Source organism: Protopterus annectens, chromosome 13.part0 (genome assembly GCF_019279795.1).
Source record: "Protopterus annectens isolate FY-2018-M chromosome 13.part0, PAN1.0, whole genome shotgun sequence".
In the NCBI taxonomy this organism is placed as follows: domain Eukaryota; kingdom Metazoa; phylum Chordata; order Ceratodontiformes; family Protopteridae; genus Protopterus; species Protopterus annectens.
The window spans coordinates 232,730,888-232,754,051 of record NC_056747.1 but is presented as its reverse complement, the minus strand read 5'-3'; the positions used below and the strand labels follow the sequence as shown (position 1 = coordinate 232,754,051).

The window sequence follows — 23,164 nt, the reverse complement described above, 5'->3', positions numbered from 1 at the left end:
TTGATGATTTGTTTTAGAGCCTCTGGCTTCTGGCTTGGTGGAAGGTTTGGCATTCCTCTCTTTTTGGTAAAGTGTGGAAGTGAAACCTGTAGCCTTTGTCTATTGTTTGCAATGTCCATTTGTCTCCTGTAATGCAATGCCAGTTTTTCTAAAATAAAGCTAACTTTCCGCCCAAGGGTGCTTCCAGTTGCTCCCTGGTAGGCGGAATCAGAGCCAAGTCATTGTGTCTGTCCTGTGGAAGCGGTTGTAGTCGCAGCTGTGGCGGTACTCCTCTGGTTGGCAGGTTGCCACTGACGACCCCTGTAGGCACCCCTTGATTGACCTCTGCCTCTTGGGCGTCTGTTCCTGCCCCTCTGTGCTCTGGAGGTGTCTGGAAAGGACCAATTCTTTGAAGGCCAGTTTCTGCTGAACCTCGGAGGTTGGACCTGTAGAAAATCCTTGATTGTTTGCACAGATTTAGCTTTTTCTTCCACTTTCTTTAGAATCTCCTGTGCAGGGGAGCCAAATAAACTTTGTTTCTCCATAGGGGCATCTAGGAGTTTAGACTTGACATGGTCTGGCAAGGATTGCTCTTTTAGCCAGGCATGCCTTCGAATCACTGCTCCAGTCATAGCTGATCTAAATGAAGCCTCCAGTGCATCATAGCCACATTTTAAGAAATGATTACTGACCTGCTGAGAGTTGTGTACCAAATCCTGAAGGGACTTACGGTCTAAAGGTTCAGGAGAGGAAAGCTTTTTATCCAGCTGATCTAACAAAAATTCCTGGTACTGTATCATATGGAATTGACAGTTTAAAGCCCTGGCAGAAAGAGTAGCAGATGTATAAACCTTTTTCCCCATCTCTCTAATGCTCTTGACTCTCTTTCAGAGGGTAGGGGGTTTTTGGCAGTGGCAGCTGCAACACCCTTTGGGCCCTGAGAAATAGTTTCTGGGTCTGCAGCATGGGCCTTATACAAGTGGAAGTGAGAATCCGGGACCCTGTAATATCTGTCAGGTTTGGCAGGTGCCGGGGGAAAAGAATCAGGGGCAGAACTGACATCATTGTATGCATCATCAACAACTGATAGTACAGGTGGTATGGCTAAAGGCCTATGCTGTGGCAAGTGTAAAAATGTCCTTAGCCTTTTCCTAGAATCAGAAAAATCCTGACCCTGCCATTGAAAGTGTTCCCTCATTGAGTGCAAAGTCTCCCCAAAGGAAAATTCTTCAGGGGGGGGAGGCAGAAGGAATTGAGTCTTCTGCATCCGAGTCCTCATAAGGTGAGTATGGTCCTTCCTGATGGTCTGATAAATCAGATCCATCCGAGGAATAATCAGAGGAGAGAGGTTCAGGGGGGTTCAGTCCTAGGCCTTTTGTCAGGAGGAGGTTGTGAGGCCCTGTCTGGGTGAGGTTGGGATCCCCTAATCAGAGATATAAGGTCCTCAGCAAGGCTGAGAATCTGAGAACTAGAGGAAGGTCTCTGAGAGGAAGATTTTGTTGGTAAGGCCTTGGATATTTTAGCTGCTTTGGCCCTGGAGAAGGCCTTAATAGACATAGAAGCAGGGGGCCTAGCTGCCCCACGTGCAGGAGTAGAAATGTCCAACGGAATGGTGTCGGACAATTCTTGTGCGCCTGCTTCTTCGGTAGGAATTTCTGTAGCCGACTCAGCCGGGGCCTCTCTGGCCTCGGTTGTCGGAGGTATGTTTTCGGCAGAAGGAAGAACCGAGGACTCTGTTTCAGCCGAAACCGAGACACTCGCGGTAGGCCTAACCGTGGTTTCAGCCGAAACCGCGGGCCGCGAGTGTTGGTCCTTTTCCTTGCGTTTTTTGGCTAAATGTGTAGTCGGAGTCTCCGACGGCATTTTATATGCAAAAGCGGATCCAAAAAACTCTTCTGCAAACTCCGACCGACGTCTAAGTGTCCATCGGTTGAAGGAAGCACAGGCTAAACAAGCTGATACGTCGTGGTCTGGGCCTAAGCAAGGAAGGCAGTAAGAGTGGAAATCCTTATGAGGTATTTGTTTCCCACAAGTTAAACAATTATTTACTTTGTCTGACATCGGCTGAGGCAAGAAAGAGTCCCCAATGGGGTACTTAGCTTTTTTAGAAGTCTTCGTAGCTGAAATCTCTGGATCTGACCGACCGGCACTTGTGAACAGCTTCTGCTTTGGGCACCACGCGGCAAGAAAGACTGGGGAAAATGGCGTTGGCTGATGCCTTTATACCCCAGAAGCTATGACGTCGGGTGAAGTGCGACATCAGCCGAGGCCAGACCCAGACTTTGGAATCCGGCCGACCGAAGGGCTGCCTGAGGCAGGACAACCCATATGTTATGACTGCAGATGCATCCTTGAAGGACATCAAGCGCAAATGTGGGCTTTTAACCCAGAAAAGTTGAAAGAGATGGAAAAACTGCCCAAACAGCCAATAAACTACAATTTCTGAGCCAGAAACCATTCCTCTTGTAGTAGGCTAGGCTACCTAGTGCTTACCACTCCCACTGATAAGCTAGAAGGAAAATCCAACTGGGTAGAAGCCCATTTTTAGCAGAGGCCTGGGAAGAAAAGCTCTAAATAATTATAAAACATTTTAAAAACAATAATTTTACAATCTTCAAAACTAAAACATCTGCAGCTTAAATAATTATAACACATTATACATAATAAAAAGAGTAGTTAATCGATAAAAGATATATGACAATCATTTAATATTTAGAAAATTTTAGACAGCTTGTAGAGAAATGAAAGGTAACTTAGTCTAATGCATACAGGAATTGCAATATGAAGTGAGGGAAAAACAAGCCTATGGCATATTTAGAGAGAAAGTCAGTGAAGAGAATTTGACAGACGTAAGGAAGTAAGTGAAGAAGGGTGAGTAAAGACGGGAAAGAATAAAAAGGTATTGTTCACATTTAGGGTATAACTTTATCCTTGTTTTTTTTTTTTTTTAAACAGCTTTATTGAGATAAATACTGACAAATAAACAATCCAAAAATATGTACATTTTTCAATACGAATAACATAAAATGAGAAAAATAAAACAAAGATTTTAATCTATATACAATGACATTCTCCACAAGAATCAGATATTAATAAACGTGCATTAAAATATGAGGATTGTAAAGTGATTTACATTACTTGTTCAGTAAATCATATACTTTTTTCCACATATTACATGAATTAGTATTCCTACGGTTCGATTCTCAGCTAGAGCATCTTCTGCGTGGAGACATGTGTGAATGGGCGTACCTTCGTTGAAGGTTGTGCATCAGGCCTGGCAAGCCGGTACATAAACATCAACTGCCAATCATTAGTGGACCGGAGTTCCACTGTGGTGACCCCTAACTGGGAAAAGCAGAAAGACACAAAGTATTCCTAGAAGATCTTGCAGTATTGGTCAAAATTTCTAAGTTACAGACTTCAAGAAGTAAATTTTTGAATTCAATTATTGAGGATGAAGTATGAGACTTCCAGTTTCTTGTAATGATTTTTCTGGCAATGGAAAAAATTGACCACATCAGAGGCTGACTTTATCCTTGTTCTGAGCAAGAACAGAGACATATTTTAACTAGGTTTTGGAGGGAGGGTATTGACCTAATGGATGCAGACTACAGGTAAGGAGTTCCAGGCCGTAGTCAATGCCCAGCAGAATTGATACGTTTGTAGACAGAAAGGAGTTTTTGGTCACTGGTTTGCTATGACCAGCTGGGAACATAGTTGTGTAGGATGTTTAGTGCTGGACAGGCAGATGGATGAGAGATAATTTTTTAGGTGGGGAGAAGCTGTGCACATGTTAGTTGATGAGTCAGTTCTAACCAATTTAAGCTTTTCAGTGCTACACAGTGGTGAGTTCTGAAACTGGTATTTGCTGCAAATTTAGCAACTTTGTTACAGTACTGTTCAAGTTTAAATTTTTGTGAAGCTTGGAAGTTAGTAAGGGATGGGAGTGCCATAAAGAAGTATGGGGAAAAGATAAGTAGTAGCAAGTGTAGTTTTTTTATGGCTCTTTAAAGCATCCCTAATTTTTTGTGTGTTTTTCTTATGCAGTCTTGCATATGCAGGTCGAATGCAAGATTATTATTCTACCATCACCCCTAATAATTTGCTATGAGAAGTGACTTCAGTGGTTATATTAATCAAGAGCGAGGACCCTAAATTTTGTTTTTTCACGAGACGGAGGGATTTGGGGAAAAGTATAGTTTGGTCTTTTCTGGGTTGAGTGCGAGTTGTGAGTTATGAAGCCATGTTTTAGTGGCCAACTTCCTGAGTAGTTTTTTTGGAAGTGTACCACGTTGCTTAGATGGGCAAAGGAGTAGAATCATCTGTGTATTGTATTAGGTGGCCTGTTGTGTGGATGTATAGAGGGTGTCGGTGAAAATGTTAAAGAGGAGGGGACCACGTTTAGACCATTGTTGCACACTGGTGTTGACTGAGAGGTAAGGAGAGTGGAGTTCCATTTTACTGACTGACACTTATTTGGACAGGTAGCTTTTGAGCCACAGAAGGGTGGGCTGGGAGAGACTCAGTGAGGACATCTGAAGTAGAAGTTTACCATGCAAACTGTGTCAAAGACTTTAGGCAAGTCTAGAAATAAGCAACAGACTAGTTTGCCATTACCTCCAGCTTTGACAGTATCTCTACAGGTTAGAAGGGCAGTGCTAGTACTATGGGAAGGACAGAAGACATGTTGTGTAGAGGATAGGAGTTCTTTCTGCAGGAGACAGCCTAGCAATTGGTTATGAATATATTTTTCAATTATTTCGGTAAAGGGAGATAAGATTGCTATAGGTCTAAAGATATTAATGACAGCTGAATTTCCTCCTTTGTGAGAAGGATAATGCGACTTTTTACCGAGAGAAGGAACATGGGATTCCTGGACTGACCTATTCATAAGGATTGAGACAGAATAGGCAATGCTACTGGCTGCTACTTTTAGGTACTCGCTTGGAAGGTCATTAAATGAAGAAGAGCATGGTTTAAGTTTATTTAACAGTAGTTTTATATAGAATGTGGGTACAGGTTTGAAGGTGGACGTGGATGTGGTGATATGTAGCTGTTTTGCAGGTTTGGGATTAGATGTTGAGGAATCCTTTGTTAGAGATGCTACATTATTAGTTGAACTGTATTGCAGTTTCGAGTGGCAAGTTACTGGGAGAGGGAATTGGGTTGAATTTTTGGCCAGGATGTAAAATTTCTTTAATGCATGTCCAAAATTTTTAGGGCTACGCTTAGTATTATTCTGAAAGTTGTTATAGTATAGTTTTTTTGTCTTCATTTACTTGCTTTTTAGTACGACTGTGAAGCGTTCTGAAGTTTTAAGATATTGAGGTATTTTATATTTTTGCCATTCTTTCCATGCTTTTTCTCTAGCCTGAATTAGCATGCTACTCTTTTTGGATAGCCAAAAAAGTACATTCTACATGAAGTAATTTAAGGTTATCAAATGTCTGTTCTGTTTCACCTCTGATCCACTACCTGTGCAGCCCTCTCCCTCACAACCAATTGACTGAGTAAGGAAATAATACTCTTCAGCCACATGCCTCAATCTCTGGTCACTACTGCTCTGAAGTACTTGAACACTCCCCCCAACATTTCCATGGCTGCCCCTCAGACTCTCAGACCTCTGTGTCTTCATTCACAAACTTTAACAAAGTTGATCCCACTGCTTTTGGGACCATATACATTGCAGCGTTAGCTGGGAAAATAATCCTTAAGTTTAAATCAGACATTTGCTGGCCAATACAATTTCTTCAGTGACAAAATCTACATTTTTTTCCTGGTCACTTGCAAATAGTCTTGATCTACAAATATTTGTTTCTCAATTCAACACAGTTCTACCCTATGTTCCAAAGCACGGCTAATATTTACTTCAGCAGGCAAATGGTTTGAAAACATACAATAATAGGTCTGGAGTACCCATTTTTTATAGTCTAAAGTCTCCATGGTGTGTGATGTGCCCTCAGTTTTTTCTCTCTTCTGAGGTCATATTAGTCTATTTACTAAGTATATCTTTTACAAACTGTACACAATCCACACCCAAGCTACTCCAGTACTCCACAATGCTCACATTTTTCTGCTGCACCTTGTCTTCACATTCTAACTGCAGACTGAGATAATCCTGGTGGGCCTGCACTGCTTCTTTCTGGGGTTTTGCACTCCACCATTTTTCTCTTCTGTTGGCTGCATCACAGTGATTGTCCAGCACTTTGTCCATTTCCTGATTTTTTTTTTCTGTTCAACTCATTTAAGTTTGCAATGCATCTTCATAGCCTATAATTCTTAAAATATAAATCATTAAGGAAATCTCCTGCTGTTTGGTATGACCTCCAATGTGGTGTTTGCAGTAACTTCTTATCCATACTGCTGAGCTACTCCAGAGTTTCCTCAGATAGTTCCTGTACACTTTCACAAATTTTATATCCCATTTCAGTTTTTTACCTCATACAAGTTCAATGAAAATCTCTCACTTCAAATCACAAATGATTTTCACTAAAATGTACCCTTGTAGAAAATGTTCAATGGCAATAAACCATGGGAGGGAGTGCAAGGGTAAATGTATTGCTCATTGTTGAGTCTGCGCCATTCATTGTTGAGTCTGTGCCCATCATCCTTTTACTGTCCAGCTCTACGAGGGATGGGTGTCACTCCTAAAGGATCATACTAATTCTGTTCTACATGATGCAAAAATTCTGCATCTCAGAATCTGAGAAAGAAGAGACATTAGGAGTTCTAAGTTTAACAGGAGAGATTTTATGTACAACTTTCGCAGGAATCTGAGGTATTCCACAAGGAGAATGGGCATCAGTCAATTTTTCTTCTCTATGCTTTTTTGCAATAGGACCTAGAGGATAATCTCCCACTTTATAAACTTTGTGCTTCTTAGTACTGTCTTGGCCTTCTCTAATACGTCTAGTAAAGTTATCTACAGTAGTTACAAAGTTCTCCCTAGTACCCCACAACTGTGCTTGTAGTCACAGCCCACTGGGAGCAGAGAGAGCCATGCTACATCCTGAACAATAACAGTCGACTTTTTTGTCTCCACCAACTGAAGGAATAAACGACAGATATCGCAATTAGCTGTGTAATGGCTTACAATTAAACAATAACCACATTTTGCATTAAAATACCTCATTACATGTTGAAGACATATTTTGGATTACTTCAGTAAATTGTGGATTTTCATTTTGGCAGATTTATTCATATTTCCACTAGTGAGAAGCTGGCTGCTTGATCATAAGGCATAGGGAAAAAAAAAAAAAAAAACAGGTAGTTTAGCTTGGCTGAGTTTTGGCTCAGTATCCATTATGGACATGGATGAGGGGTCCAGTGCATGGGATCGATCACCCTGTCTTTCTGGAATATAAAAAAGGTTCTTTGCACTAAGACTCTGATACCCTTCTGGCAAATAAACTGCCATGAGCAATGCTTCTTTCAAAGTCAAGAATTTCAGGTTTGCATATACAGTCAGCTCAAAAGACAAGTTTAAGTTTTCTTACACTTAATATCAGATCCACATGAGAGACAGGAGGTGGAGAATGTCATATAGAAACGGTCCCAGTGGTGTTCTAGATGCCAGTGTGGGGGGGCACTCTACTGGCAAGCCGATAACTGCACGAGTGAACCTTCAATTGGATGTTAACTGTGCTCATCTCAAACAGCTTGGAGAGATGGTGAACTGCAGGCATTTCCATCAGTGTAGGGGATGATTCCTCCTTTGGTACCAGAAGGAAAACCTCTTCCATTTTGCTAGGTATGAATTTCTTGTACTACTACCCTCCATCAAAATTTTAAGCAAGTCATTAGATTAGATGTGCACAAAATGGTAATACATTCATGTTCTCCAAGCTGCAAAGTTAAAGGTTTCCAGATTTGAATGCATCATGGACCCCTACAGCGCACCAGGAGGCTCCCATGTTGAGGCAGCAGGAAACTTTGTCCCTTACCATACCATCTTGAAGAGTAAGAGAGGCTGTGTTGTTTTGGCCAGTAAGAAGCTATGAGAAGGACTTCTGGCCTACTTTTCTTGATAGCCTGTACTACTAGGAGATGTAATGGTATTAGAATGAAAGCATACAGAAATACCCCTGGCCCAATTCAAGGGAAAAGACAGCTACATAACATCCCTGTATTCTTCCCTTATAAGACCCATTATTGAGTACAATGCCCCTTTTGGCATACATCTCACAAAGCACATGCAGCAGCTGGAGAGACCACAGAGGTTCATCACCAGGAGAATCCAGGGCCTCAAACATCTACCCTATAAAGACAGGCTAAAAGCCCTGTCCACCTACCAGTCTCATACAGACTCCTCAGAGGTGACCTCTGTCTGGCATACAAAGCAATCTCAGACCCCGCCTTGATGGGAAAGCTGCATATCCGCAAGTCAAGCTCCACTCAAGTAAACTGCACATGCGACTTCAACCTGGTCTGTGACTTCAACAGGACTTGTTGGTGGGACAGATTTGTGTCCCAGAAACTCTCCCTTCTGTGGAACAGACTCCCCCTCCCCACGTCAAGCAGAGAACCTCATTAACCCTTTTAAAGTGCAACCTGGATAACTGGATGGGGAACAGAAAATATACCCCTGGGATTCCACGTATGTCCCTGCTGGACAGGGCCATCACATGTTGATTTGTCAGAACAATGGCTAATTTCATGGATAGGCTTGCAGGGGCCTCAGGGCCAATAGCCTAGTAACTTCTTATGATCCTATGATACTGTCTAAGACAACTTACGAAGTGCTCTGGAATCAAATTTTTTCAACTGTCTCTTGGGTGAAGAAGCATAGAAGTCCATATCTTTGGGACATCCAATCAAACTAAGATCTAGGAATGCCTTTCTGTAAAGCATCCAGTTATGTGGATCTGCAGAGGTCTTGTTTATCTTATCTGCCATTGCATTCTCCTGGTTTTGTATATCAGTGGCCCTCAGGGACATGTCTGACTGCAAGTCCTGGTCACAAGCCTGCATGGCCAGCCTGCAAAGATAAGAATGCATGACACAAACAGTAAGGCACATCACTGCTCTCTCGTCTGTGCTGACAGAGTCTTAGGGATCCAGACATCTCTGGAAGCTGTCTGGATTACTGCCATTACCGCCTTGATCTTTATGTCTAGTTGTTGCCTGGGGCTCTAGATCCCCTGCACTTTCAAGTATGATGTGTGGGCTCTTCAGGCTAGGACCAGCAACAATGGTCAGGGTCCGATTGGGCAATGACTGACAAAATGTTACCCCTTTTTTCTTTTCAGTTGCTGCACCCACCACAATTGGTCTTGAACAGAAACACATTAATTACTGCTGATCCTATGTGCTCCTCAGGATCCACCATGTAATTTTGGCTAAGGCAGACATCAGAATAGTAGATGCTGTTGTTTTATGATCATCAGTATTGTCTGACTTTTAGTCTGGGTTTCCTTGCAACTGAGTACATGAGGTTAATTGGTCTACATCTTTTCTTTCAGAAGGAAGACCTTGCTTGTACTTGCATCCAAAAGTACCCCCAGGAAGAGAGACTTCTTGTTTGGGCACAACTTGACTTCTTTTCATTTAGGGTGAACCCTAGAGAGGCCAGACAGCATAATGTACAATCCATAGTCCTCTGCCCCTCCTCCTGGGATTGGGCCAGATTCAAGTAGTCATCCAAGTATGGGTGCTACAGATGCTTTTGATCCTGCAGTGAGCTATCATTGGCATCAGTTTTTTTGTGAAAACTGTGCACACTAACTAAACCAAAATATAAGGAAGTATACTGATTACGGTGCCCCCCATCCCACCACAATCCTCAGATACTGCCTGTGACCTCTGTAAATGAGACTGAGAAGGTCAAGTCCTTGAGGTGAAGAGTAATCTAGAGCACCTGAGGACTTAACCTTCCAAATAAAGGAAGGGAGTCCTGGTGTTTTAACATCCTGCATTTTAGCACGTTTAGGAACTGGTTTAGCCTTGTGTAAAACCCTCTGTTCTCCTGCTTGAGAGTCACAGCATTTAGTATGCCAAAAGACAGTATTTATGTTAATATGGGGCCTAACAGTTTTTCCCTGTTCATGTAACACTATAACATTGACCGCTTCTTTGAATCCTGTCCACAAAGTAAAACTTGTATCATTTGGCAATAATTTGTAGAACCCATCTGACTGAGGTTATGTATAATCAATTTTGTTAGGAGGAGGCTAACCAACAGCCCCCCATTTTGGTAACTAGACAGGGTAACCTGGGGTGGTGTTTTAAGGGCAAGGTGTAGGGCAGTTGTGGAGGTAGGATCCTTGTTGCTTCAGTAGTCACAGCTGCTCCCTACTGGAGGCAAAGCCCCAACAGCCCTCCCCCTGTGTATCCCTTTGTTTTCATTTTGTCGTGTCTTCTTCTGTGTATTCTTCACATTTGCACTCTTTCCTTTAATTTGCCTTGTGTATTAAAGGTCCCTGTTTGGATGCAACTCTTAATATATTTGGGAACAGGAGAGTCAAACATGTGCTTCATTGACTCCATGGTTTTCCTTCTATCTTCCAGCTTTTTTAATAAACTGTATGCCTAGAGTTCAATGAGCAACTCGTTATCCAAAGGTGCATTAAGGAGCTCCACCTATACATTTCTCTGGCAGAAATATATCTTCTAATTACTGACTCAGATGTGGCAGCCCTGGATGTTGCATCCACAGTCCCATACCCATACCTGGAAAGCATACTTTCTTAGTTATAAAACATTTTGTATTATTGGCAGAATGAAGTCTTCTGGTTCTCATTCTGCAGCCCCCCCGCTCCAATTCTCTACAATTTGTTTTCTTTTTTTCAAAATGTGTTACTTTTTCTCCCCCTTCCATCATACCTCACAGCTGTCCCAGTGCCCCATGTCCTTTGCTGGGTCTAACAGCCCTCCAATCACCCCCATCCAATGCCTGCAATTTTTGCTAGGGCTAGCAATGATCCTAAGCACATCCTGGTGGAGTTCTACTGTCCTACACTGATCAAGGGTGGGGTGGGGGGTTCCTTTATGCCTTACTCAGTCTCTTACCCCCCCTCCCATAAGGGGCTTCATAGTCTGGGTCAGGGAAAGGGGTGATGCATACCACCACAACTCCATGGCAGTTCAGCCATGTCCACTACGCCCCAACCCTCACATACTACCGTCTCCCAGCCTCTACCAGGGATTTTACTGGTGACGGCCAAATGTCCACCCACTCCACCAGGATGGGAATACCCATCCTCTCTACCATTCCATCAGCCACCAGAGCTACTAGTTGAAACAAGGTCGGCTTGGACATAGCCAGGGCTTTATCCCCCTACGCCACACCTCAGCTCTTTAAAAGTTGTTAGTTCCTGGTACTTCAAAATGTTGGCTGGCAGTTCAGTGCTCAAAATGTTAGGATTGTTGAGACACAGACCTTTACTACAGCTCTATCCACCCACATATTTTCTCCATCACTGGGAAGAATATTATGCTCAGGAGTCAGTCTAGCTCCTCATGAAGATTCCAGAGATGAAGTATCTGGGTCTGGAATAGGGCTTGTGTTAGAGAAATATGTCAGGGTCATGTCCACTGTAATACTAATCAGGCCTTTTTGGGGTGCATGTGTGGAGAAATGCTAGTAGTCTAGTTCCAGGGAGGTAGCATTAAACATATCCAAGATGCACTTCCTGTCCTGATGGAATAGCTACCAGTTTAAGAGATGGCCTAGCACCAGGAGATCCACTGCCCTTTTCTGGAAGGCTGAGATCTCATAAATGTGCCATTGTAAGCACTTCCTCATCTGGAAGAGGATCTCTCTAAATTACAGGTCCCTCAGGGGATGAGTCAGAGGTCAGAGCATTTTTACTGCCTGTATCATAGGAAAAGGGGGAGGGCATGCAGGACTTGAAGTTCAGATCCTCCTCCTCAGAGGTAAAAGAGTTAAGAGTCAAGAGTCTTTCATAGGGCAGACTTCCCTTTTACTTTTGGTGGCCTGGACTCCTGACACAGAGGGTTGCACTCAAGGTACAGGTTTTGTAAGAAATGAAGGGAGCCTTGAGCCAGCTTAGCTCAATCTTGAGAGGGGATGTGGCTGATGCAGCAACTTAGATTTGGCAGAGACCTGTACTTCCAAAGTTTGTCTCATCATGGTGCGAGGCCCCTGTGGATCTTTGAACCTCAGGGTAGTCTGTGGGTCCTCCCTTCCTGCGAGTTTGGAAATCTTCCTCTAAAATAACAAAGGAGACACTACCCTCCCTTTACTTAATAGCACAATGGCATTCAGGAGTGGATATCTGTCTGGTATCGGCTGCCTTACGCCTAAAAGACTTTTAAGTCTGGTGGGACAACCTGAACGCCAATGGCATGGCGGCTTCTAAAGTAGGATCACCCCAGGCCTTGGCTGCTGCAGATGTCAGGTCAAGGATGCACAAATGTCTTTGGACCTAGGACATGTAGGAAAAAAGAAGCAGTGATAATATACATATAATTAGTATATCATTATCATGTAAAATGTACACTAGGGCTTGAGACAGAGGTGAGTGATGGTAGCCGAGAAAAGTGCTCCTTATATAGCAAAAGCAAAGTTGACTAGGAAATGTACATTGAAACATCTTGGTAGCAGCTATACAGTACTCAAATAAATTACACAGACATGCTGTTTGCCTACAGAATATACTGCAACCTTAACTAAGAGGCTTCTCTGGTCATACTGAGGTTTTTCTACAACTTAAGTTACTTAAAATTCTAGCCAGCAATTTCCCAGTCTCCAATGCAATACAAGGAAGCCAAGTGCTGGCTTATGATGTAATTTGCTCTTTCCGTAATAAAACAGGTGCACATATTAAACAGCTTCTGAAACAGTAGTTATGGGAACTACTGGTTAGTACATCATGAAAAGAAACTTTCTTTAATACCCCCCCCCCCCCCCCCACAGATGATGGACTTTATTAAGACAACTCTCTCTACTTACTAAGTTTCAAACAATCTATCTAATGAAGGTTGTTACAATAAAGATAACACTTGGCAAAGCAGCCTTTTGTTGTTCTTTCCCCAGAATCAGGAAGACCTACTGCTTCTGGTAAAGGATTTTTAAATGGAAACCTAAAGGTGCACCTGGAAAGGACTTGTTAGATGTAATATGAATGCAAAAAAAAAATCTCCCTTTGAAGAGTACCACTAGTACTTGTATGGCTCATCACAAAGCATGTTCTGGTACACATGGTTCATTTCTGCCAAATGGGCACTTTATGTGATAACAATACACTATCACCATGTACTGCTTTTCTTGCAATCTTTTGTCCTATATGCTCTCTCTTTTTTTTCAATTTTGCAGCTCTAAAGATAGCCTCTTTTGTCATAATTTGAATCACACCACTGCTACATCACATATATAGGGTGTCCTGTGTTTTATCTGCTGCAGTGCTAGGACTCTCGTTTGTGGTGGACTGATTCTGATGGAGTTCCCTCCGTAAATTGCCTGAAAAAGCAAGTGTCTCATCAGAGTTAATGGGTTAACAATGGCTAACTAACTAAATAAATGTCTAGGAGGCTATATACAAAGCAAGAGTGAGCCTTTCAGTTGTTCAGGACCCTCTTTCACCAAATTCTGATGCAGTAAAATAAATTTTCCAAAAAAACATTTTCAATACCAAGAGAAACTACCCTTTACCACACTAATGTGGGGCTAAGGAATTGGTATATTTGAGCATGAGAGGGGGTATTCCCCATGTGGGGTTGCAGGGCTGGGTTGCCCCTTGGGGGAACAAAGTTTGAGGTTCACTGAAAGAATTACTTCCACAGCTTCATCACTCAAAGTTTATTTGGTGAATTGACGAGATTCCCATACAAATCAAATATGCACCAAAGGGTGAAGTTAACAACCAAAATGGAAGATACCTACTGTCACATGAACCTGCAAACTATAAACAATTGTCTCCTCTCCATCAAACCATTTACATTATTCAACAAATCCAAATGACATATAATAGCTTGCTCTTACCACTAATGCTACGGAGATTTTGTTTAAAAAATAAATAAATAAAATAATCCAAGGGCACAGCACTTAAGTCCCTAACAATGTGCATGTTCAAAGTCAAAAGACCTTGCTAGATCATGCAGAAAAGCTATAAAACCAATGAGACCACTGTATGAAGGTTATTTTAACTTACACTAATGAGATCTGGAATGAAGTATGACTATAGTCAACACAAAAGGAAAAACTAAAACAACTGATTTCAAGCAATACAAGTGAACATTTTTAAAGTGAATGATTTCTTCCATCCATTTTCTGCAGCATCCTTTCTCACTGTTTTAACTAGCCAATAAATGTACCTACTGCTTTTCTGCCATGACCCATACCCCTACGTCATCCTCTAGAAGGACCACATGCTCCCCTTTAGCCTAAAGCACCCTATGACTGGTTTAGCAATGGCAAAAGCTACTTAAGAAGTCTAACAGACAATAAAACATAGCAGCTAACTATACACCGAAAATTCTAGTTTAATTTTCCAACACAGGCACAAGCCAATGTCTGAACACTCAGAACAGATCCCGAACATTAAAAGACAATATAAGACACTACTCTGGCTAGCTGGAAGTTTTTGCATTTTAATTACATTTTAAATAGACTAACATTAAAAAGGAGGCGTTTGTAAACTGAAGAACTGAACCAACATATTGGCAATTTGCAGATGCAAGGATAACTGCAGTAAAATAAAAAAATAGGAAAGTCTTCAAAGGAAGCACTGCTTGACTGTATATGGCAGGCAACGCAAGTCTGTGTATAGGGTATCCAAATGAATACATTGCTACTGCTTTCTTCCAGATCCATCATTCCTCCATAAATAAATAACTACTTCATTGCTTTTTCTTCCACTCTAATCTTCTCTTCAGAACAACTTTAAAGGAGAGACAACTGTGGTGGAGTTAACTGTGTAAGTGACTCAACAGGTTAATATAGTAAACTCCGTTATCTGGCTTCTTTAACCAGCCATCAAATTTCTGCCATAGCCCTAGCAAATGACACAGAACAATAACACTTCCACCTCCTCTGGGCTAAATAATGACAGACATTTGAGTTTTAGACTTGGTGCAGCGGTAGCGTTGTTGCCTCAAAGCAAGAGATTCTCCCGTTCGATTCTCGGCTGGAGCAACTTCTGTGTGGAGTCTGCATGTCCTCTCCGCGGTCGAGTGGCATTCGAAAGACATGCATGAATGGGCGTGCCTTTGTTGAAGGTTGGGCGTCGAGCTGGCACCTTGGTACCGTAGAACTCTACTGCCAATCATTAGCGGACCGGGGATCCGCTGTGGCAACCCCTAACCGGGAAAAGCCGAAAGACAAACAATAACATTCATTAGTAAAACGCATATAACTTGTAAATGTTAATTTGTATGCATTTTCTGATTAACCAGCCATTCATTTATCCAACCTAAGATCCGGTCCTAGTGAAAGCAGATAAGAGGGAGTCTACTGTACATGCTTCTTCCACTTTCAAGCTCTCACGGTTTTACATTCAAAAATGATCTGTTCTTAATGCAGAAGACCATTATCAATTGTAAAGGATTTCATCTTTTACTCTACTTGATAAATGAACTTCATACCTTTAATTAATTCTTGTTTTACAAAGTTAGACAATTTAGTGTGCTTGTTTGTTATTTCAGCATCTGAGTGCAGTCTGCCCCTCTTCAAACAAATGTTCATACATTTCTACCAACAGATTTTCTATCCCACTTTGACAGGTGCAGCACATAGGACATGTCTGGTAATGAGCCAAAGGGCTCAGCATGCTTCTCCTGCTCACCCATTCAACCAGCCTAATTTGCTGCCTTTCAGCATACATCATCAGATGGTACAACAAAGTAAACACTTACTTTCTGGTATGGGCTGCTCTCCTCTCAGCGACTGAACCAGGCACATAAACCAGCCCTGGCAACCTCTTTAAAAATCTGAAAAAGGACCACTTATCCACTGCAGAGGCAGTGAACTCTGAGAATTCAAGAAAAGAACAAAATCCAATGCCATCTGAATTATTTAGTCAAGGAAAAATAAACAGAAAACACAGCAACAGCACATGAGACAAAGCAAAGTTACATACTTATTATAGTGACTAGTCTATAAGAGAAAATATCCATTGTCATGATTAATGTATACAGAAAGAAAGACACAGAAAGTGATATATGTATTTTAAATAGGCAATAGGATTGCTTAGCAGGTACTCTCTCAGACTGCGAAGCACTGAGATTTACAGAAATTGATTTTTAACCCCCCCCCCTTAAGCCTGTAACTTAAGTTAAATTGATAAAAATACCTGTCTTGGAGGACATTGTTTCTAGTAGCAGTTACATAGGGCAGACAAATTTCTGATATGCATGTACTGGTAATACAAGATAAAACATACAGTTGTGGAAGTAAACTTATCATAACAGTGGATGTTCAAATGATCAGTGATGCAGTAGCCTTACATACGTGGGTTATATCCTGCCAAAGATATAACAGCTGTTCAGCTTCCAAAGCTTCTTAGCTCTTTCCATGTGTTCAAACCATTAGGCAACTCAGGCAGAGTGGCCTAAAAAGGCAGGTTTGAGCACAAAGCCAACTGAAAAATGGAGGCTGAGCCCTGACAGGACATAGCCAAGAGTAAAAAAAACAAAAATAAAATGCATAAACACACATACCACATATATAGATATAGATATAGATATATATATATATATATGTGTGTGTGTGTGTACTGCGGTGGTGGTGCTGCGGTAGCGTTGCCGCCTCACAGTAAGACGTTGTCCTGTTAGATTCTCAGCTAGAGCGTCTTCTGTGTGGAAACATGCGTGAATGGGCGTACCTTCGTTGAAGGTTGTGTGTCAGGGCTGGCAACTCTGCACGTAAAAATCTACTGCCAATCATTAGCGGACCGGAGTTCCGCTGTGGTCACCCCTAACCGGGAAAAGCCGAAAGACACACCAACATTTATATATATATATATAGATATATATACATATATATATATACATATATATAGATATATATATATATATATATATATATATATATATATACCACAAACAAGTGCAAAGGTAGAAGACAAATGTAAGCAAGTAACCAGGCAACCTTGAGTCCAGCAGACCAAACGAAAAGCACCTTAACGCAAATTTTATTTAGTACAATAAACAAGCGTTTTCGCCGCAATTAATATCGCAGCTTCATCAGAGGCAAGCAGAACAGTTAAAAAACGCCGGTTTTTAAAATAAAACAGCAGGATGTGACACTAATAGCACGTCATATCCTGATGTCAATCATCTTAACAAAAACGGTCAGACAACAAAGAATCAGCAAGACTCACTGAACAATAATATGAAATCCAAAAACTAATAAATAAAAAGAACACACCTACTCAAAGTAAATTTTAAATTACAAATATATGTATATATAAACATTAATGCACATAACTAATATACGAGAAACCATCAATATAAGGGAAAATAAAAAAATATATATGTGTATATATAAAATTAATATGTATATATACGAAAAACCTCTTAAAAATACCCATCCAATAAAACATTAAAAAAGGTAAATAAAAAAACTAGCCACTATAATGTAATAGGTATTTGTTAAACAGAACTTATTTTATAGGGAATAATAGTATTACCTCAAATAGCTTCTTAATTTTAAAACAGCTGAAATGTTACAGTTTTCATTCAGGCCAGGAGACCTGAATGCATCCAGCTTAAGTTGCCATTCGAGTTCCCGGTTTTCTAACATCAAGGACAAAGGGCCACCTCTGATACTAGACGGTACATGGTCAATGCCCATAAAGTAAAAATTATGCCCTGGATTGGAACTAACATGTTTTGCTAAGGCATTATCATTTTTATTATTCCTTATTGCATAGGCATGTTGGTAAATACGTCCCCGTAATTTACGGTCGGTCTTCCCTATGTAAAAGGCCGGGCAGCAGTCACATAAGGCTACATAAATAACTGATTTTGTCTCACAATTAATCTTATGGTAAATTTGATATTTCTTATTTCTAATTAGAAAAACATTCCCTGTTTTGATTAGCTTACACCAATTGCAAAGACCACACCGAAACATACCTTTCTGTCTATTAAAAGACTGTGTTAACCCATTTTTCTGAAGAAGTTCCTTAAGGTTAATACCCCTTTTGTAAATAACAAAGGGTCGAGGACCCAATTTATCTAGTAACAATGGGGAACTAGCAATGAAGTGCCAGTTTTTACAAATAATAGACCAGACTGCTTGAGAATTGTATTGATATTAAAATTAGTAATGAAACTCAGGGAAAAATTTCGTTGAGCCACACTAGGGGTAGCACTATATTCAGCTATAGTAGCTAAAGGGGACACAGGCAGAAAAGGAGTACATTTATTCCATTACTCAGGGAATGCTGAGAAATAGGTGTGAGATTCAAACCGGTGTATTCAGCCATCTTCAAAATATTTTCCCTGGAGGGGCAAAATCATTTTTTGATGAAGTACATGTTAAGGAGGCATAGAAAAGTTTGCCCAAAAAAAAGTGAGCTGTGGAACAGGAGATTCTGCTTCTTGTTCTTCTGGTAATAAAGAACAGAGAGACTGTGCAAGTGAAAACTCTTCCAATGTTTCAACAGAAAATGCTTGACAGAAGGAAAACAATCTTGAGTCGTTTAGTCAACTCGTGTATGTTGGAAATGAAGGAGAGACAGGATTTGGGAGATGGAGATGAGCATGGATAAAACCAGCAACTCTAAAGCATATGTCATACTTCATGTCATTTGGAAAAATACTTGAGAGGGGAAGAAGTGGGAGAAAGTTAACTATAAGTAAAACAATTTTATTTCTTAATGGTACTATTTTAATATTGCATGATTTTCTTTGCATGCTATAAAGTAAAATTATCTCAGTTATTTTTAAGTGTAATGTTGATACTAATGTAAATAGGTATTCCTGTTTTTTTTTCCTCCATTCTCTCTTTCACCTTGTTAAGTTGTAGGAAATGTAGGACACTGCAATGTAAAACAAACAAAACAAAACAAAAAAAAAAAAACAAAAAAAAAAAATGTGGTTAAAACAGCAAGAGAAAAGAAATAAGTGTGCTTTTTCCTCATTCTTACATAGGAGAATGAATAGATTAAGGCCCTTAGCTTGATCCAGTAACAAAGTTTTAACAGAAAGCAAGTGAATAAAAAGAATATTGAATATTATAAGACTTTTCCCGAGTAAATACGTGTACGCTTAGCAATGATGTATCCTGTTCTCATGTTTCTAGTAGACAATCTGATAAAGAGAACTGGTTAGGAAATAATGTTCTCTGAAAGCATTTAAATGTTTTCCCAGCTCAGAGAGGTATAAAGATAAGACAAAACCAGACAGCACTTACTAAAATTACAGGCTACACTATGCATCTTAGCATGGATGACCTTTCTTTTAGGTTATCTCACGTCTATAAATGTGGCTGACAGTTTGTAACATTTGTCCGTATTAGGTTAAAACGTCAATTTTTGAACATGTACATAATTTTCTGTGCAATTATTAAGTTAACAGGTTTTAAGGGGATATCGGGAATGAGTTTTTTTGAGGGCGTTCAATAAAACAAAATGTTTTGTAAGATGTGACAGAGGCTCAAACTAATATGATAAGAAACAAATTGTATAAAAGATCAACCTGCCAAGCATTGTATGCATGTAACACAAAAGCTAGAACTAAACATTTAACAAATACGTTGTTATACATAAAAGGTGGGAATTATAATTTTTAAGCCACTGATGTTTTTTGTAATGTCTTTAAATGTGAATGACCTCACAGATAAATACAAAAAAGGATAGTGAAGTATATTAAAAATGTAGAGTGCAAATAGCCAAGCTACAGGAGGCACACTTGGAAAGAACTGAATGTGTGAATTTGATAAAGAAATGTTTGCAGGATGGTTATTTAGAGGCACACATGGGAAAAAGAAAAAGCGGAGTACTTATATTAATTGCAAATGGAGCTCCAATAGTGATAGCAGAGGATAAAAAAGATAATAATGGTAGATTGTAGTACTAAGGGGCTACTGGCAAGGGAGGAGGATTGCACTGGCATGTATTTATATCCCACTTAAAACTGCTACAATGGAGTTTAATAAAGTTTTGGGAGAAATATCAATTTCAGAAAGGAATATTACTTATAGGCAGGGACAGGAATTTGATTTGCAACAGTGAAGGATGTCTCTGTGGGGCCCAGAAGGGAAATTACAACAGAGAAGGGTAGACATTTGAAGAAATTTATGAAAATATTTGGCATGGAAGATGTGAACTCAGGAATTTGGAGTGAATTTATATATTATTCCCCAAGATACAAAAACTGGGCTAGGGAGTTAAAAGTGTGGGTATTACATTTCTTTTTGTTGTGGATTAGCCTATAGACTACTTGTCTGGGTGAAGTTTCTGATTAGGTAGGTAGGTGGGTAGATGGTCACTTATGGCACTGGGGAGGCAACCTGCTAGAAGGGATGTGTTACATTTGTTTGTGAGAGTCCAATCCAAGATGGGTTGTCTGTTGGAGCTTTTGTCTATTCTTATGGGGCTTTGTATGAGCTAGGAGAAACCATATAGGTTTTTGAAATTGGATGGATTTCTGGAATTATAGGTGGACCAGTCAAGTACTGAGGTTGCCCATAATGATGGTTTCTTGGTGGAAGGTTGTGGATAGCCAGTGAAATACGTCTTCGAATGTGTTATCATTTTCCCCTGGAGGAATATAGATATCCACTATGATTAGTGTTTTGTTTTTGTTGATATTCAGTTTGGAGATGAGCATTTCAGTATTGTTAAATGTAGAAGGTGTGGTGTTGATGAGTTCCAGTGCTAGATTTTGTTTGAACATTATTGGTACATCACCTCCACATTTACTTTGGCAATCAAATCTGTATAGGTTATACCCTGGAGGAAGAATTTCATTGTTTTTGACATGTGGTTTAAGCCAAGTTTCAGTCAGAATGGTTATGTTAGGGGAACGTAAGTTAAGTAGTGCATGGAGGTCATGGACTTTATTTAGTATACATCTTAGATTTATATTGAGGAACAGCAGGGACTATCCTTTGGGTGGGGGGTATGATGGAGTTATGTGGAGTGTTTGTGGTAATTGGTTTGTTGCTAATCTTAGGGCCTAGGTTGGGGTGATGTCACAACTGAGTTTTAGTTGTGATAGTATGCTAAATAAGGTTTTTATAAGTTTGGTTAGTAGTTTGCAGTTTCCAAGTAGAGGTTCATTTTTGTAGCTGGTTTGGTGGTATTTAAGTCGGAGTAGTCTATTTTTGTGGCACTGTAGAGGTTGGGTGCAATATGGGGGTTGTAGTTGTGGGATACGGGCAGTGGAGTGGTGGTGATGGAATTGGGGAGGTAGTCATTGTAGATGGGGGTGTGGAAGTTTGTTAGATGATAGAGTAGGGCTAGTGTGAATACACAGGCTGTGTGGAGAGATAAGATAGTCAATGGTGGGTGTTTGAGTGGATGTAACATTGTGTGATTTACTAGTGTGCTGAGGTTGTTGGAGTGGGAGTGACACTGTGCAGTTAGAATGCGCTTTGAGGTGTTGGAGGGGTGGGGGGTGCCATGAGTGACAGTGTAGGGGTTATGTGAGACAGGAAGGTTTGTGCACGGGAGGTGATAGAGGAGGTGAATGTGTAGGTGGATATGCATTGCATTTTAATGATGAGGAGGGGTGGTACTATGGTGATTGGCCTGTTATGGTTGCAGTGTGTGGCTAGTAATAGATAAAAGTAGGAATAGTGGGGGTGGGTGAGATTTGGGGGCAGAGTAGGGGGAGCGGAGTGAGCCTGAAGGGCAAACGGAGCGGGCAGAGACACGGACAGATCAAGACTGACCTGAAAAAAATAAAATCAAATAAAACAAATCAGCCAGCCTGGAGAGTTAAGGAGCTGCAGATCAGGGGCAGATTTTCAGTTAGGTTAAATGGACTCTGGTATTGGTTTCAGAAGTGAAGTGTGGCTTCAGTTAGAAGTGACAATACATGATGTTTTTCTTTTGCTTATTTCTACACCTCTAACAGTTTTAGTGAGGATGTTCACTTAGTTACTTAATATAATTTATTGGGAAGAGTGACACTAGATTAATGGCCTGGCAGATAGGATGGGGGATATTCAAGTATTGCTTCCCAGGTGGTGTGCATGCCACCTTAGGCTACTCAATAAAATACAGACAGAGAAAATAGGTAATGCTAAAACAGTGCACCTATGTTGCTTGTCACAAAATATGAAGGCACCAACTGGTGTTATGCACCCTGATGGAGGCACTTTCAGTTGACTATGGGGTAACAGAAGTTATTTAGAGGGACTGACAAATGTCAACGTATTAAAAGTATTTTAAAATAGGGGGAATCCCACAGAACAAGAGGAAACAGGAAATCAGGGATTACCTTGATAATATGCATGAGTTTAGAAAGATTACTGTTAACCAACTGTTTTTTGATAATAACTCTAGAGCACAAAAACTTTTAGCAAAACAGGCAACAGAAAGAAGAAAGGGCTGTTGCCAAGCATAGGGAGGCTATAACAAGGAAGATAAAAAAGATCCAGTAGAAATCTTAGAAATATTTTGGAAATTCTATGAAAGTCTGTACAAAGCAGAGAAATATGGAAATCAAGAAAAGGTACAAATAGAAATGTTTATGGAGGGTTGGGAGGGTGGCCTAATGGTTAAGGTGTTTGCCTTACAAACACAAGGTGCAGGGTTCGAGTCTCCCAAGGGATAATTGGCTAGGCTTAAAATGTCTCGCAAGGGCAGTTAGCCTAGTACTGATCTATGAACCTATAAGAATTAAATGTGCCACGATTCGAGGTAGATGAGGCTCAATAACTAGCAGATAGGATAAGAAGAGATGAGATGAAATTGTGATGTATAACCAATTTAAAGGAAAGTCCCCTGGAATATATGGTACTCCTGTGGAAATTTAGAAACTAGGAGAAAAAGATGATGATCTGGAAAGTTTTATTTAACAGTATTTTAAGAGGAGGAAAAGTATCAACATCCTGGAAGAAAACAGTGGTAGCTGTAATACCTGGAGGGGGTAAAGATCCATCAGATCCAGCTTCATAAAGGCCCATTGCAATTAAACCATGATTATAAACAGCTTATGTCTATAATGGCTAAAAGAATGGCAAAAGTATTGCCAAAATTGATGGATATGGATCAATATGATTTTGTGGAGGGGGAGGCACACATTTGACAACATTAACAGAACATGATAA

The 23,164-nt window shown here is 40.5% G+C and overlaps 1 protein-coding gene across 1 annotated transcript in view; it reads right to left on the bottom strand.

Annotated features, from left to right (window-relative positions):
• The window catches only part of RHBDD2 (rhomboid domain containing 2), a 131,295-nt gene that overhangs the window by 43,991 nt on the left and 64,140 nt on the right, over positions 1–23,164 (bottom strand). Inside the window, exon 3 of the mRNA XM_044053781.1 lies at positions 15,793–15,943. Within this exon, the coding sequence (XP_043909716.1) occupies positions 15,793–15,943 (151 nt within the window). The remainder of the gene's footprint in view (positions 1–15,792; positions 15,944–23,164) is intronic.